Consider the following 14,777-nt stretch of genomic DNA (forward strand, 5'->3'; position numbering starts at 1 on the left):
GCTGATCTGTTAGGTTAGCTCCCTCCTCTTCTGGAGTAGAGATGCACCTATAAAAATTCTTGTAAGGGCAGAGCAGCTGCAGGAGTAAATGCAGAAAAAAATATTTTTTATACTCTCCTGTGAATTTGGATAGACCCCAGACTGTCTCTCACTTTCCCCCTCCTCTGTCAGAGAGAACACCAAGGCATGCTTAAACCCACTGAAATCAGTGCCTGAAGTCATCAGCAGTTTTCCCATTTTGGCAGTCTCTTATTGCCCAGTTACACAGGCTGACAGGGCAGATTGATAGAAAAACTTTAGATACCTCTGTTGAAAACCAGTATTCAAGAAAACACACAATATATGTGAACTTCTTGCATAAACAAGCATAATAAAAATTAGATCGCTAATTCAAAAGAAGCATGACTAGAAAGTAATTTTAAACACTTAAAATTAAATCATCAGAAACTGAGGAGCTAAAAACACTTCATCATTAATAATAATTTATTGTTCCATAGGGACAAATCTTGGTGAGTGGAGAAAAAGTGGAAGAAACAGATATTGTTGCAAAAAATGGTCGCATTTATATCCTTGAGGGAGTTCTCATCCCACCCACAATTGTTCCAATCCTACCACACTGGTGTGAGGAGACAAGTCAGCTCACAAAGGTAAGAGATATCACAATAAACCTGTGTCTACAACTCCTCCAAAGAAGGAATTGCAGCTTCCTCTTCATTTTACTAACTTTTTCTGATATCATCCATTTGAAAGAGATATTTTTGGAAATAAATAAATCAGTGGCCACCAGCCTAGCAGTACTGAAAACAGGGAGCTCATATGAACACATCCTATACCAGATTTAAAAAATCTAGTGGTTCCATTAACCCTTTGAAATACCCTTTGTCTCTTTCCTCCAGTTCCTGAATCCAATCTATGCATACAAGAACATGGGAATTTAGAAAAGCCATGTTCTCAGGGAAAACTACTCCCTGTTTCTCAGGGAAACTACTCCAGACCAATATTTTAATTTATAATAAATATGCAAGGAAAGGAAACAGCAAGTTAAAATATTAACATAATAATTTTATATTTATATATTAGAAACATGTCATTTTCAGCAGCCACAATTTCCCCTAGCCCTGCTTTCCTCCAGAAACAAAACTTCTCCCATTTAAAAGGGTGGATTCTGACAAACCTTGCTCTCTTGGGTAACACAGTGCAGGCCTTTACTTGGTAACACTGAGATGCTATTTCTGGTAAGAGGGCTGAATGTCAGACCAAACTTTGCCTTGGAGTAAGCACAGCCCCTGAAGCTGCCCCTGGACCATGTTCAAGCCCACATCTGGGCCAGTGACAAAAGGAAAACATTTAATGTCCTAAGCTTGCAACAGTCCAGAACCACAGCCTGCAAAGAGGTTCCCAGCAGAGCTGGACAGCATCAAAATGTAATGGAGAAAACACTGGCAGTAAAATCTGTTACCTCTGGCAGTAACTACAAAGTGCTGTATGTGCAATATAATCATAAGCCAGACAGGGCTCCAAGCAGCAATCTCTGATGCAAAAAGCAATCCACACCCAGAACACTCCAGTAATCTGAATTCCTTACCAAAAACCTACCTAAAATTTATGTCCAACCTCAATCTATCCTAAAGTAATCAACAAAAATTTATTTAAAGACAAAACCAATGCTGTCGGTCACAAAAATTATTTCCCAAACATTATATATTATATATTCCCAAAAATTATATATTAAATAATATATAATTATTTAATAATTATATATTATTAAATTTAGGTTAGGAACTTTAGTCAGCCTTGAAAGCTTCCTGCATAGTTTAAAATATAGTTATAAATTCCAAGATTTAAGCAGAGCACTGCTAGCCAGGAAAACACAAAGGAGCAATGGCTTTTGCAATTTTCACTCTGACCAAGCATTCCCATCACTCTCAAAACAGGAGTAACAGCACCTAATAAACACTGATTGTCTTTAAAGAGTTAAAAGACACAAACCCTGTAGGAACTGGTAGATCTACACACTTACAAGAGCTTTGCATCCCTAAAAATGAAACCTTTGGGCTAATGCATACTTATCCATGTAACCATTCCAGGGGGAGGAAGGGACTGAGTAGGTGACACCAAGTGGCACTGAGCATCAAAGAGAGCAACATCAACAGAGGGAAACATTGCCCACAACAATCAGCCTGATTTTTAGGTTCTAGAGGGGTAAAGGCTCACTTACAGGAATTTTCAGAAGCACAAAGGCCAGACACTATGCCAGCTTCAGACATGACCATGCAGCTCTTATAAAAGAGCTTTTATAATACCTTGAAAGCATAGTAGTGGTATTGGTACCTCAGCTAATTCCTGCACAAATGCTTTTGTAATTCTGATCCTTTATTCCTTTAAGTCCTGTACAACATAAGGGACTACTAAATCCAAACCTGATTCTTTCCCCACAGCCCCAGTGATAAATCTGTGGGAAAAGTGCCATAATTCAGGTTTATGGTCTCCTGTTCAATGGCTACAAAACAGTCATGTAACACAATGGATGCTGCTCTAGGATTTATGCTAACTTGATTGAAGATCAAGACATTGACAGTCACAAGGACAACAGCTTTGATGAAGTCCATATCCACAATCTGAAAAGTTCAGCCTCTCTGAGGTTATTGCATGTAGAGAATTCACATTTAAAGCAGCCATTGGAGTTTATATCTCCTCAGTAATGCAATTGCCAGACTCTGTCACCACCACATGGTGATAAATTAGTTAGTCAGGAAAAGCAACCAAAGGGTGAAGACAAAAAATATCTATGTACCACTGGATCTACCACGTAGAACCAAAGAATATTTTTCTCTTTGCCACCTATACACAAGACAAATTTCTGTTCACAGTGCCTGCATTCTAGACTCGATAATCTGTGTTTTTCCAGGAAAAATAATATATTTTCATAGAACTTTAATGTGTAGACTTCACTAGACTCTCACATTATATTAGTTAACTGATTATACTGAGTCTAGGACACCAGTGCATTCATGTCCTTGTTTTCTTCTGTTGAGGAAGCTTCATGTTCATTAAAAGAAAGGAGTGTGAGAAGGAAAAGTGGGGAAAGGAAGGAGAAGGTGGAAATGAACAACAATTCTTCAAAAATCAGAGCCAGCAGATACAGCCAGGCTGCTCTGCCTTGGTTCCAGATTCATGCTGGAACACTTAGAAGCATAAAACCTCATAAAACAGAGGTACTTAAAGTTTACAGGGCATGCCATCCATAAGGATGCATCTCAGCAGTTGGTATAGCACCTTTTCATCCCAAGAGCATCCTGAGACATTTCCCCAGCAGACTCACCAGCTGTACAAAAGGCACAGGGGGAAGGCATGCCCATATTTTGGTTATTGCTCTGCCAATATAGAGAGCAAAAAAAAACCACATATGAAAACAGGAGACTGCATAAAAAATACAAATATAGATGGTACTTTCATCTCTTTTTGGTAATGACTGAATCATCTGACAATTCCAGCATTATTTTGTTTGCTGTTGTAAAATTCCCTGTATCCTTCATAGAAGCTCTTGTTTCTCAGATGAAGCAAGTCCCACTTCAGCAGAAGGGGATGTGAGGAATGAGAATCACTATGAAAATGCTTTGGGAGTTAATAAACTGGATATGTTTAAAATAGACCTCACATCTGTTAAAAGTTTCCTTTTGATTAAGCATCCTCCCTGAAGTAACAGTCTGCAGACACAGGTTCAGGAAGGAGTGAAGATCTCCCATCTGCTTTCTATTTAAGAGATGAAAATTTAGCTGCATATTTCTCCACAAAAAATATTTCGCTACAAAATTCAAGTCTGTCTTGCACAGGAATGTTATTCCCCATTTTATAAAAATCCATTGATAGTAGTCCTATAAATCAGTAGTCAGAAACAATGAAAAGAAAGTTCATACAGTGAAAAATACATAACTTAAGAAAGTTTTTAAATGCAATACCAGCAAGGTGCTTTTTGTTCTCCAGGTAAATTATGCTGTGATATTAAAACTGTTTCACAGAACTCTACATAGCTGAGAAATACTAATGTTTCCCTTTTGCACATCTTTCTCAAAACAGAGGTACATTATTGAATGCCCAACCTTTCAAAGAATGGACTGTGCTAGAGCCTGCAATATTACAGCAAAGAATTATAGAATTACAGTTCCTTAAGGTGAAATGCATGTAAAAGTTTTCCAAAGTATTCTCTTATACATGGAGAACTTTCCTTTTGGAGTTGAGAGGTGTTTGGACATGTCCATGTAGTTTCCATGCACTTCAACACCAGGCTGAGAGGAGCTGGTGTACATCTCAGAGGTAAACAGCAGGGAAAATCCAGAATAGCTGTCAGATGTTATTGACAACAGCTCACTCATACTTTGCCATGCAGGAGTTTTCAAATAAAGCTCCAAGCCCAGGTGTATTAATTTTCCCATGCAGCTTTACCCATGAAGAACAGGACAACTCATCCCCTCCTGCTCCCAGGATTTCCCATGATATTGGATAACAATGAGTGGGGAGCAGAAAGGAGAATCACACCCCAACTACTGCTTGGGAAGCCCAGTTCTGGAGAAGTCATCAGTCCTAAGAGATCCTCACACCCTTCTGGGGCTCCTCAATAGGCTTCTGCACTTCATGAGCACCACTTAGTGACAGGCAGAGGGGTCCAAAAGCTGTAAGCTTTGTAAGCCTTTTGCTGATTCCTAGTTGTCTTGAACCCCACAGGCAAATCAGTCCTTTAAAATACACTTTATAAATAAACAGATAAAGAAGACACTGCACAAATAAATAACAACATACAACTGAAAAGGCCATTCAGAGCTGCATGGTGGCTAAATCCCACCCTGGTACAGAGGGGAGGGAGGAAGATCAAGGCAGCATTTCTGGCTGTCACAGCACCTCCCTGGGGTGAAACATCCTGAGGTTCCTGATCCCAGATTCCAAAGAAACTGCCTGCAGCCTAATTCCACTGCACTCCCACTGGCAAATATGAGACTGCACACAATATGGGCAGATACCCACTGGCATGTTCATAAGTGGGGACAGGATGGGGATTGCTAACACTGAGTCTGAGAAGAACAAGAGCATCCCCTTAGAGAACTGTCAACACCCCTCCTCATTTTAAATAAGCCATTGTAGAGCTGGTTCTGGTTCAACACAAGGCTCTTCAGAGACTGTTGTCCATGCAGGCATTTCTCAGAGGGCTGAAACACAGCAAAGATTTGGTCTTTGTGCACTGCCTCTGCCCTAAAGCACTAAAAACAAGGCTATTTTCTTTGTTTTGCAGGAACCAAAGTGTTGCAAAGGCTTCTTTGGCCCTAGCTGCAGACCATGCCCAGGAGGCTTCTCCAAGCCCTGCTCAGGGAATGGGCAGGTAAGCAGAGCATCCAGCAGCACCCTGCACTCCAGGGTGGGGGAAGGATGAGCTGTGTCCCAAAAGCCCCTGGAGCATTTCTGCCCAACAGGAATGCTGGGCTCCACAAGGGCTGCCCCCTTCCTCTGTGTCCAGTGATGGAAAGGGGATCTGTCACTTCTCAGATGCCCAAATTGCAGATTTCTGGGGTTCCAACACACAGGCAAGGCTGAGTGGCTCATTCTCATAATTTTAATTTGCACAGCACAGTGTAATGACCCCTCCCCCAGCTCACTATTCTCACATAAAAACTGCAAAGAAAGGTAGAATATATAGCAACAAAGAAAAAGCACAAAGTTTTTCTTTGAAACACCTGTCTCAGCAAAGCTGGAGTTCTTCCTGAGAGTCTATCAGTCACAAAATATGGACAGGCATATAGTCTCCTTTCTAGGGTAAAGACTTGTTTGAATTCATACATAACCACCACCTCCCTTCCACGTCACAGTGCATGGATGGACTGGATGGAAATGGCACTTGTGTTTGCTCTGAGGCATTTCAAGGCTTGAGCTGCCAGTTCTGCTCACACCCTGGCAAATTTGGACCTCAGTGTGACAAAGGTAAGTGCAGCTCCACAGCCTCAGCACAGGAGTGTGAGCAGGAGCCCCAATAGGGACTTTTAGACCCTCCTGGTGTTCAGACAGGAGTTACCTGGCTGCTAAACAGTCCCTGTGGAAAACAAGCAAGATGTTCCTGGGGTATTTTCATTTCTATTTCAAAGGGATGAATTGTAAGGCCTGTGTAGATACTCTAAATTTTTTAGATATTCTTATTTTTTAATACTCTAAATTTTTTTTGCAGGGGGTATAGCTTGTTTTATACTAATTAATTGTTCTTTTGATTTCTGTCTCCCTCACGCAAGTAATTAAAAAGAAAATTTTTGCTATTTGTTCCCATCTGCTATTGCCCACAACAGAACAGATTCTGCCTGCAATGCCAAACATATGTAATCTAAGAACAACTAGATCTATAAACAGGTTGTGTTCAGGCCACTTAACTACCCTTACTGAATAATTTCTGCTTGATTTTATAGCTCACAGTTCTGCACTGACAGAGTTAATCCTACTGAGCTAAACCATAATACATTTGAGAGTCTATAGTATATACAACATCAAACATACATACATTCCTCATCTACAAAACTATTTTTAGTATTTTTTGTTATGTAACAGCCTGCCATTCATGAAACAAAGCTCCCTTGAAGGTTCAAAGGTACATGAGCAAAAGCTGAGACACAAATTCCATAAGGAATTGTGGTAGTGCCTCAACTCCAGTCCCACCAAAGTAACAAGTGTTTGCTTGACTAGTGACTGACATTCTTTGGAATGCACAAAGCTTTCCTGCTGTGTCCCTTGGGCACATTGCTGTGCCTCCAGCAGCACTAATCCACTCAGTCCTAGCAATATGCTGGGGAGGGTCTTGGAGCATCTGTGGGCTCAATGTTTAAAGGCTTACCCTGTCACTGAAAGCACAGCAAAAGCCATGCAATGAGTAACTTTAATAGTCTGGGACATGGCATTTTGCTCCTACTTCTCTGAAGCACTCTGAAGTTCATTGATAAGAGCAGTGTAAAGATACAACAGGTTTTAAAACATAAAACACACCTGAAAAGATGTGGCTATTATTAACAAAATAATTGTTAACAAAAGTCCTCCATCAGAATGAGATAAAAAAATGCAAAAGTTGAGAGTCTTGAAAAAAAAAATAGGAAGAGCTGAATCATAATAAGTGGGAGTACAAAATGCCTTTTTCCACTGTGGAATTGCACACTGTGGTTTATCACTGGCAGAGTGCCCCTGCATCAATGGGAAGTGTGATAACCGAGCAGACAGCGACGGGAGCTGCCTGCCTGGATCCTGCAGAGCTGGATACACAGGGAAACTCTGTGAGCAGCAGATTGTTCCCTGTGAGCCCTCCCTGCAGCTCTGCCATGCACATGCAGAGTGCCAGCTCAGTGATGGCACAGTGAGGTAAGTCAGCAGCCTGCATCCATTAATATTCACTGCGCTGCAGCTCTTTCCTGTTTGCCTGAGCAAAACAGTCCCTGGCAGCAGTGCACACACAGCAGCCACTGCAACAGCAAACAAGCAAAACCATGCACTACATCAGCCTTGAATTGCAGGATAATAATTACAAGTTCTTAATACCCTGTACCTTGTATATTTAACACTGAGAGTTGCATACAGATCTGATCCTTGATTAAAAGCCTCCCTTCCTACTAACATCTACAGAGATTTTCGGAAGCTGTTATTTCTAACCATCCCTTAGTGATTTAGGTGTTTAAGCCTTGAAATTCCCAGCAGTTTGAGGATGGATATCTCGCTCTGGTCAGGCCAGGTAAGTTTTGCACACCACAGCACCACAGACTTCAGCACAGGTTCCCCAGTCCTGCCCATAAAATGGTTACTGCTTCAGCTGCCCTGCACTTCCTCAAGCTCACCCTCACATGCAGCAGGTTTGCCTCTTGCTGCAGTGTATCCATAATGAGTACAACAAGCATAATGGGGGATGCTGCAGAACTTTAGTGCTTAAACAATCCCCTCCAATTTAGGTTAATCCTGGGGAGGGACCCAGGGAAACAGGAGGGCTCATTGTCTCACACACAGCCATCTTCTGTGTAACTGAGAGAGTAAAAGCAAAGCCAGCCCAACTTTGCAATGATAACATCAGCTCAGAATTAATCCCACTCCCTGTCTCACACGCAGAGAATGGATCCCTGATTTGACTCAATTAACCCAATCAATATTTTGGAAAAAAAACCCCAGATAATGTACATACTTGAGCTACTTGCATCACGAATCCAAGGTTACCAATTTTAAGCTGCCTATAAATAGCACGTTGCAGTGGAAAACAATCACTTTATTTTAGAGCTGTCCTGTCACGTGTAACGCCTCCTTCCTCCTCTTGTCTCTGTAGCTGTGTTTGCAAACCTGGCTACAAGGGAGATGGCTTCAGCTGCACCAAAGCTGACCCCTGTGCTGTTTTAAACCCTGGTGGCTGCAATGTCAATGTAAGTACATGATTTTCCCACAGAAAGGCAAGCAAAGAGAAAGGCTTGGCCAGAAACTTCTACATGAGAGTCACGGTTTTCATTGGAGCTCCAGGCTCTTTCTCCAGAGCTCGGACAAGCCTGATGCCTACAGGCAGCTGTCCTGAACGGCTGCCTCTGCATCTCCCCCTAGGCTGAGTGTGTTCAGACAGGCCCAGAGGAGCATAGGTGTGTTTGCCAGGCAGGATGGACAGGAGATGGGAGGGACTGCTCAGCCATCAACCCCTGCCTACTGCCCAGCACGGCACAGTGCCACCAGAATGCCACCTGCATCTACATCGGGCCAGGGCAGGTAGGTGCTCACAGTCAATGCCACCTGCATTGCATGTCCTCGACCATGGGCTTCCTACCCTGCTTTCTTCCCCAAATCCTGCTCTCCCTCACAGCCTTGAGGTTATTTCCACATGGTGCTCTCTATCCAAAACAGTCTCCCTAAATTCCAGTCCCGGTGTTCCCTCCTTTCCCTTGCTCTTTCAGCAAACACATTTTTAGAAAGTGCATTAGTGGATGTCAGGTATGAAGGTCTCCTGCAGATATTAGTCGGTGTCATTCCACTGGAGTCAACGCCAAGCTATGGAAAGACAGAGAAACTAATTCACCATGTCTAGAATATGAACACTATTTTAATCATTTTAATGAATTGCTGTGTTTTATTGAAATGACAGAATGACTGCAAGTGTAAGGATGGATTTCAGGGGAATGGAATTGAATGCACACCCATAAACCCGTGCCTGGAACAAAATGGAAAATGCCATCATCTGGTGAGTAATTAATCATTCCCTGAACAAAGTGTTCAGATTCATATCACACCTCGCCTCCTGCGCACACCATAGAATTTATTTGCCATTTCAAGCCTGCAATTCCCTTTGGAGAAAGCACTTGCCAGGCAGTTCTACAAGCACCAAAAACACTGTACCACATCAGTATGGTACATGAGCTGAGGATAGACTGCAAGGGCTGCTCCCAAATCCAAATCCAAAGCCAGTACAGAAGGATTATCTCGAGCCTGGAATAAATGCTGGTTTTCTACCAGCAATTACGACTTGGATCCACTATCCTGTTGGGATATTTACTCAGGCATCTATCAGCTTTATTAGTAGCTGCATGTGCTCGGCTGTGTCCTGTAGTTCCATCCTCAGAGCTAAAGTGAGGAGCTCTGGGGAGCAGAAGATGGATCTACCATAGTCAGGTGAAAGAACAGGGCTTCAAACATGTAGGGAGTGATTTTTGACAAATTCTCTCTCTTTCTGGTTCAAAGGCAACCTGTCAGTTTGAGTCCTCCCGTGGCTGGCAGTGTGTGTGCCCAAAGGGCTACGAGGGGGACGGCAGGAGCTGCTATGGAAACGCTGCAGATGTAAGTGCTGGGGTCACCTCCTCTGGGCACAGCACCTGCTGCACAGGGCCCACCCTGAATCTTAACCGGGGAGAACAGCAAAACCTTTACAAACAGTCAGAAAAATGTGATGCTCACCAGCAATCTCTGCAAACGATGGTCCAGCGGGAACACTCGCCTGATTCATAAATTGTGTTTAAAATTGTGGCTTGGGAAGGGGCCTAAGGGAGCAGAGCCTATTTCTGTCTTCAAACAAATTGAAAATTTGAAATTGAAAACAAATTAGACAACGCCAATCCCAGAGTCCAGAGCTAAGCACTCACCTCCCAGCTGGGAGCACCAAGCAAGTCAACTCTCCCAAAGTTTTGCCCTGCAGCCTGTCTCAGTGGAAATGATCAGTTTATCATGTTGAAACAAACTGTGCTGACCCACAGGCAGATAAAACCAAAGTAAGTCAATTGGTGAGATAAATATGCATTTAACAGCACAGGAAAAATGAAAGTGTCCTCAGTCTCAGCCCCTGGCAATAATCTCACATGGCTCTCAGCACTACCTGCCACCCCTGCTTATACTATTATCTATCTTTGTTCTAAGTACTCTGGCAGAATAAGGGCTGGGTGATGTGCAAGATGCTGTGCAAATATCAGCTAAAACAACATAAATTTCAATCAATTTTGCATGGAGTTAAGGGAAGAATTAAGTTTAAAGTTACAGGAAATTAATGCTTAGCCAGGGGTCAGTACACAATACCTACCAAGGTCAGGTACACACCTAAGCAACCCATGGCCTGATTTTCAAGAATTGATAATTCACCTTTTGCATTACCAGAAAGTATTAAAAAAACCCCAAAAAACATTAATTCCATCCCTTTTCACACATCCTCCTCCTCCATGTCACATCAGCCAGGCCAGACATGGTGGGTTGCCCCACAGTCAAGAGCACTTTAGTACAGCTAATTATAACTTACAAACTCATTGATCTCTCTTCTCTCTCATCAGGAGCTATCCACTCTGTCAGAAGCAGCTGCTTTTAACCAGTGGGTTAATGTAAGTACACTTGGCGGTTCACTTCTATAGTATGTTCAAGTTTGCAGAAATGCATAAGCCTTGTAGACTTTAGAAAGGGGAGCCTCAGAGCAATATTTCCATCACAGAGAGAAAGCTGAAAATCTGCAGAGACATCAGGGTGCCTTTCCCTGAATGTCTCCAGGGATGGGTCATCCACCATACTCCTAAGCAACCTCTTCAGTGCTTCATCAGTTTCATTGTTAAAAAAAAAAAAAAAAAATCTTGTTTATATTAAACCTAAATCCACCGTTTTTCAATTTAGAACCATTGTCCCTTATACTTTTGCAAAAAAGTCCTGCTAAGAAGTCTGCCCCACCTTTCTTACAACTCCCTGTAAGTGCTGAAAGGCCACAAAATGTCTCCCTGGAATCTTCTTTTCTCCAGGCTCAGTGGGGAAAGATTAACTTCTTTGGCTCCAGATTATGGAGGAAGCACCAAAGTGGGTTTCAAAACCCAAAGTTCTGGACATACTAAAAATCTACTTTTTGTTTTCACATGCCATCATTTATTACTGGAGCAGCAGTAACATTAAGGTCCTACCCCACTGAGATTGGAAGCGTATGAATAAAGATCAAAACTGGCTGCTCCCACAAGAACTGAAACCCTAAATGTAAGGAGTGTTCAGCAAATACCTGGTGAACAAGAAAAGACAGTGATGTTTTAATGAATATCATCAGAAGTCACAGCACATCAGCTGCTTTAAGGCTTTTCAAAGGTAGATGGCTTGGGGATCATTAAAGTACATAATTGCAAGGAACACCTCAGGGAGCTTCTGAAGAGAGCTCCATGTGGCTGATTCAGTGCAGGTGTCTGCCTGGCCCTGAGCTCAGATTGTGGCACCAGGCACTGAAGAGAGAAACTAAGGAATTTAAAAAATGGGCACAATAAGAAATGCTATTCTCCTGCTAATATGCCCTTTAGATAATGGGGGAACAAAACAGAGGGAAGATTCTGTATAATCTATTGAAACAGATGTGGAAATTTCTGCTACACTTCAGAGAAATGCTATCACTTCAAATAAACACTGGTAACTACAAACATAAGCAAAACAGGCAAGCATATCCATTTGGGGGTTTTTAACTTTGTACTTGAGCAGGAATGTGATGTTTACCACTTTTCCTAACCAAATTCTTTTCTTGCTGCTCAGGAAGGATGAGAAGGGGAGGTTTGTTACTCTTTCTATATTTAAATATTTTGAAAGTGATAGGATGATGGCTAGGAAGAAAGATGATCTTAACAGGGACAAAATTCCCAGCTATTTAAGGGAGCTGATTTCCCTTGATTCAAAACACAATATGGGTAATGAAGGACTATCCAAAACAGCTTCCATACCAGCTGCAAAAAGGTAGACCCCAAGCTCATATTGCTCCCTCAAGTTTTGCAGTATCAAAAATGGCAAGCTGTGGAGCCTGTGAAAAGCTTGGAGAACTCCATCTTCAGCAAGATCACATGTAAATATTTAGCTTTCCATATTTCACTACAAAAAAAATTCCACACAACTGGAAAAATCCTCTCCAGTGGAAACGCTTTCCATCTTTAAGGCAGATAAAAACATGGAAGATTAATTAATTCATGCATGCTACAGATCTGACAATCCCTATCTAAAATTAGAGCTGTCAGCAGCAAGCTCCACTGCAGTGCTAGTGGACACAGATAACTCTTGGATATCTGGGAAAAAATCCCAGCCATGTGAAATAGTCTTATTCTAAAAGGGAATACACTGTGTCATGGGAGTTTCTTATATCATGGTTCATAGTCCTTCCATCAATTGAACAGCATGGAGTGCTCTGGAAGAGCAAATTACTTGAATTTATCAGTAACCACTAGTATATCACCACTAATTTTTTTAATACATTCAAGTGCATAATTCAAAGCCTATGAGACAGGCTAACTTTTGTGGGGGTCAAGTTATGCCTGTGATCATAAAAACCAATTCTGACCTGGACATTATTTCTGCCCTTTCAATGCTAGCAATCTATTCTGCAAGAAGTAGACACTCGTTTTCCATTTTTGTGCAGCTGCAAGCGCTATTGTTCAAGTCATTGCTCAGTATAATGGTTTTTCCCTTTCCAGGCTGGTCACAAAGCACGTCACATACTCCACCTTGCTTAAAATGTCACTAGCTACTATTTATAGCCCATCCTTGGAATGAATTATTTTACCCTCTTTACTTCCATGCAGGAGGCCAAGATAAACTCGGTGTTGTCCACCAGCTCAAACCTGACTGTCCTCGTGCCTTCTCTGCAAGCCATTGAGAACATGGATGAGGATGAGAAAGCCTTCTGGATGTCAAAAAATAACATTCCAACTCTCCTTAAGTACGTTCATGGTTTGGGGGTTTGGCTTTTTAAATTAACTGGTTTTTATGCTAAACAAGCCTTTGGTTTGAAGGCACTAGAGCAAGACAGGCATTTTGATTTTAAAGGGCGGGCATAGGATTCTTCTAGTTCCAGTGGCATATAAATCTCTGTAGCAAGGCCACTGGAAAAAAAAAGGCATTATTTATATTATGTCAGAAATGTTTAAAGGTTGAACTCAGATAAAAACATGGCTGAACAAGGTGTTGTAGAAGCCATTCCTGCTTAAAACTACCATTTGAGACACACTAAGCATGTTTATCTGAAATAAGACAAAGAAAAAAAGAGAAAATACAAAACCTTCAAATCTAGTTAATTTCCTTTAGGTCTCATGTACTGACAGGAGCTTACAGCTTTGCTGATTTCCAGAATTTATCGTCCTCTGACATGCTGCCAACATCGCTGCAGAGCAAATTCCTACACTTGTCTAAAGAAAATGGGGTGAGATGACCTGCAAACCACTGTGGTATCATACACCAAACCCTGGCCATCACTGCCACTGACTTTCTTGTACTACAAAATCCACACATTATGTATTTTTTAATATACATGTCAAAACATTAAAGGCATAGTTCTATTATATGGGGCCCTCTGGGAGAAACATTACCTTGTTTTTCTCCACCACTTTACATCACTGAAATTTGTCCACAATATCAATTATTTCTAATGCTGCTGCAAACACTGGACAGCTGTAACCAAGCAGAATGGCAGTCCTTGCCTGGAGCAGCCTGTGTGAGCCAAATTATCACAAAGAGCATCAAGGAAACGAAATAACTTAATTTAGGGAACAGGGGAGGTAGGAGGAAGCAGTGATAACACACATCACCACATATGCAACTTGATAGTCCTAAACCACCTGAGGGTATTTTTAATGAGGGTATTTAAATAAGTTACAGCCCTTCTCCCTTAGCCTGTTATCAGGTAAATTCCATGTTCTGGGGAGGATTTCCTGGAAATACACAAGTCACACTAAAGCACTTCCAAGTCCCCTCCCCTGTGCGCGGTTCCCCAAGGGTCACCCAGCCTCTGGTGTAAGTTATTGGTGCCATGGCACTGCCCTAGGCAAGCATTTGGGGAGGTGTGGAAATGCACAGGATGATCTGCTGGGAAGCACCACCCCAGCAAGGCCAAGGCAAAGCCTCTCTCCTGTCCCTTGTGCAGAACCTGACCCTCGAGGGCGCTCACTTTGTGGCCAGCGACATCGCATCCACCAACGGCGTCATTCACGTCATCGATAAGGTATCCAATATATTGATCAGGGTTTGCTTTTCTGCACCACAAAACTGTTAACCCCTGTGGAGAGCACTGTGCACAGAGCAGCATTGTGCCCTGCATGTGATGCTTGCAGGTGATGTGGGGTGTGTACTCCCCTGCAGGTGCTGACCCCGCTGCGCAGCGCCGTCCTGCCGAGGCTGCTGGCCCGCCTGGAGCAAATGCCCGACTACTCCCTCTTCAGGGGCTACATTATTGTAAGCTTTCACATGTTCACAGTGTTTCAGAGCAGAGGAAGCTCTCTGCTTGGTTTGCATTTCAGACTACCAGTGGTCATTCTGATTTATTTATT

General features: G+C 42.3%; 1 protein-coding gene across 1 annotated transcript in view; it reads left to right on the top strand.

Moving 5' to 3' along the window:
• The window catches only part of STAB2 (stabilin 2), an 81,858-nt gene that overhangs the window by 26,963 nt on the left and 40,118 nt on the right, over nucleotides 1-14,777 (top strand). Inside the window, exons 18-30 of the mRNA XM_059473091.1 lie at nucleotides 498-647; nucleotides 5,285-5,371; nucleotides 5,856-5,967; nucleotides 7,197-7,377; nucleotides 8,324-8,417; nucleotides 8,590-8,748; nucleotides 9,122-9,217; nucleotides 9,715-9,810; nucleotides 10,788-10,835; nucleotides 13,038-13,174; nucleotides 13,540-13,654; nucleotides 14,375-14,452; nucleotides 14,590-14,682. Coding sequence (XP_059329074.1) covers nucleotides 498-647; nucleotides 5,285-5,371; nucleotides 5,856-5,967; nucleotides 7,197-7,377; nucleotides 8,324-8,417; nucleotides 8,590-8,748; nucleotides 9,122-9,217; nucleotides 9,715-9,810; nucleotides 10,788-10,835; nucleotides 13,038-13,174; nucleotides 13,540-13,654; nucleotides 14,375-14,452; nucleotides 14,590-14,682 — 1,446 coding nt within the window. The remainder of the gene's footprint in view (nucleotides 1-497; nucleotides 648-5,284; nucleotides 5,372-5,855; nucleotides 5,968-7,196; nucleotides 7,378-8,323; nucleotides 8,418-8,589; nucleotides 8,749-9,121; nucleotides 9,218-9,714; nucleotides 9,811-10,787; nucleotides 10,836-13,037; nucleotides 13,175-13,539; nucleotides 13,655-14,374; nucleotides 14,453-14,589; nucleotides 14,683-14,777) is intronic.

Source organism: Ammospiza nelsoni, chromosome 5 (assembly GCF_027579445.1).
Source record: "Ammospiza nelsoni isolate bAmmNel1 chromosome 5, bAmmNel1.pri, whole genome shotgun sequence".
NCBI lineage: Eukaryota > Metazoa > Chordata > Aves > Passeriformes > Passerellidae > Ammospiza > Ammospiza nelsoni.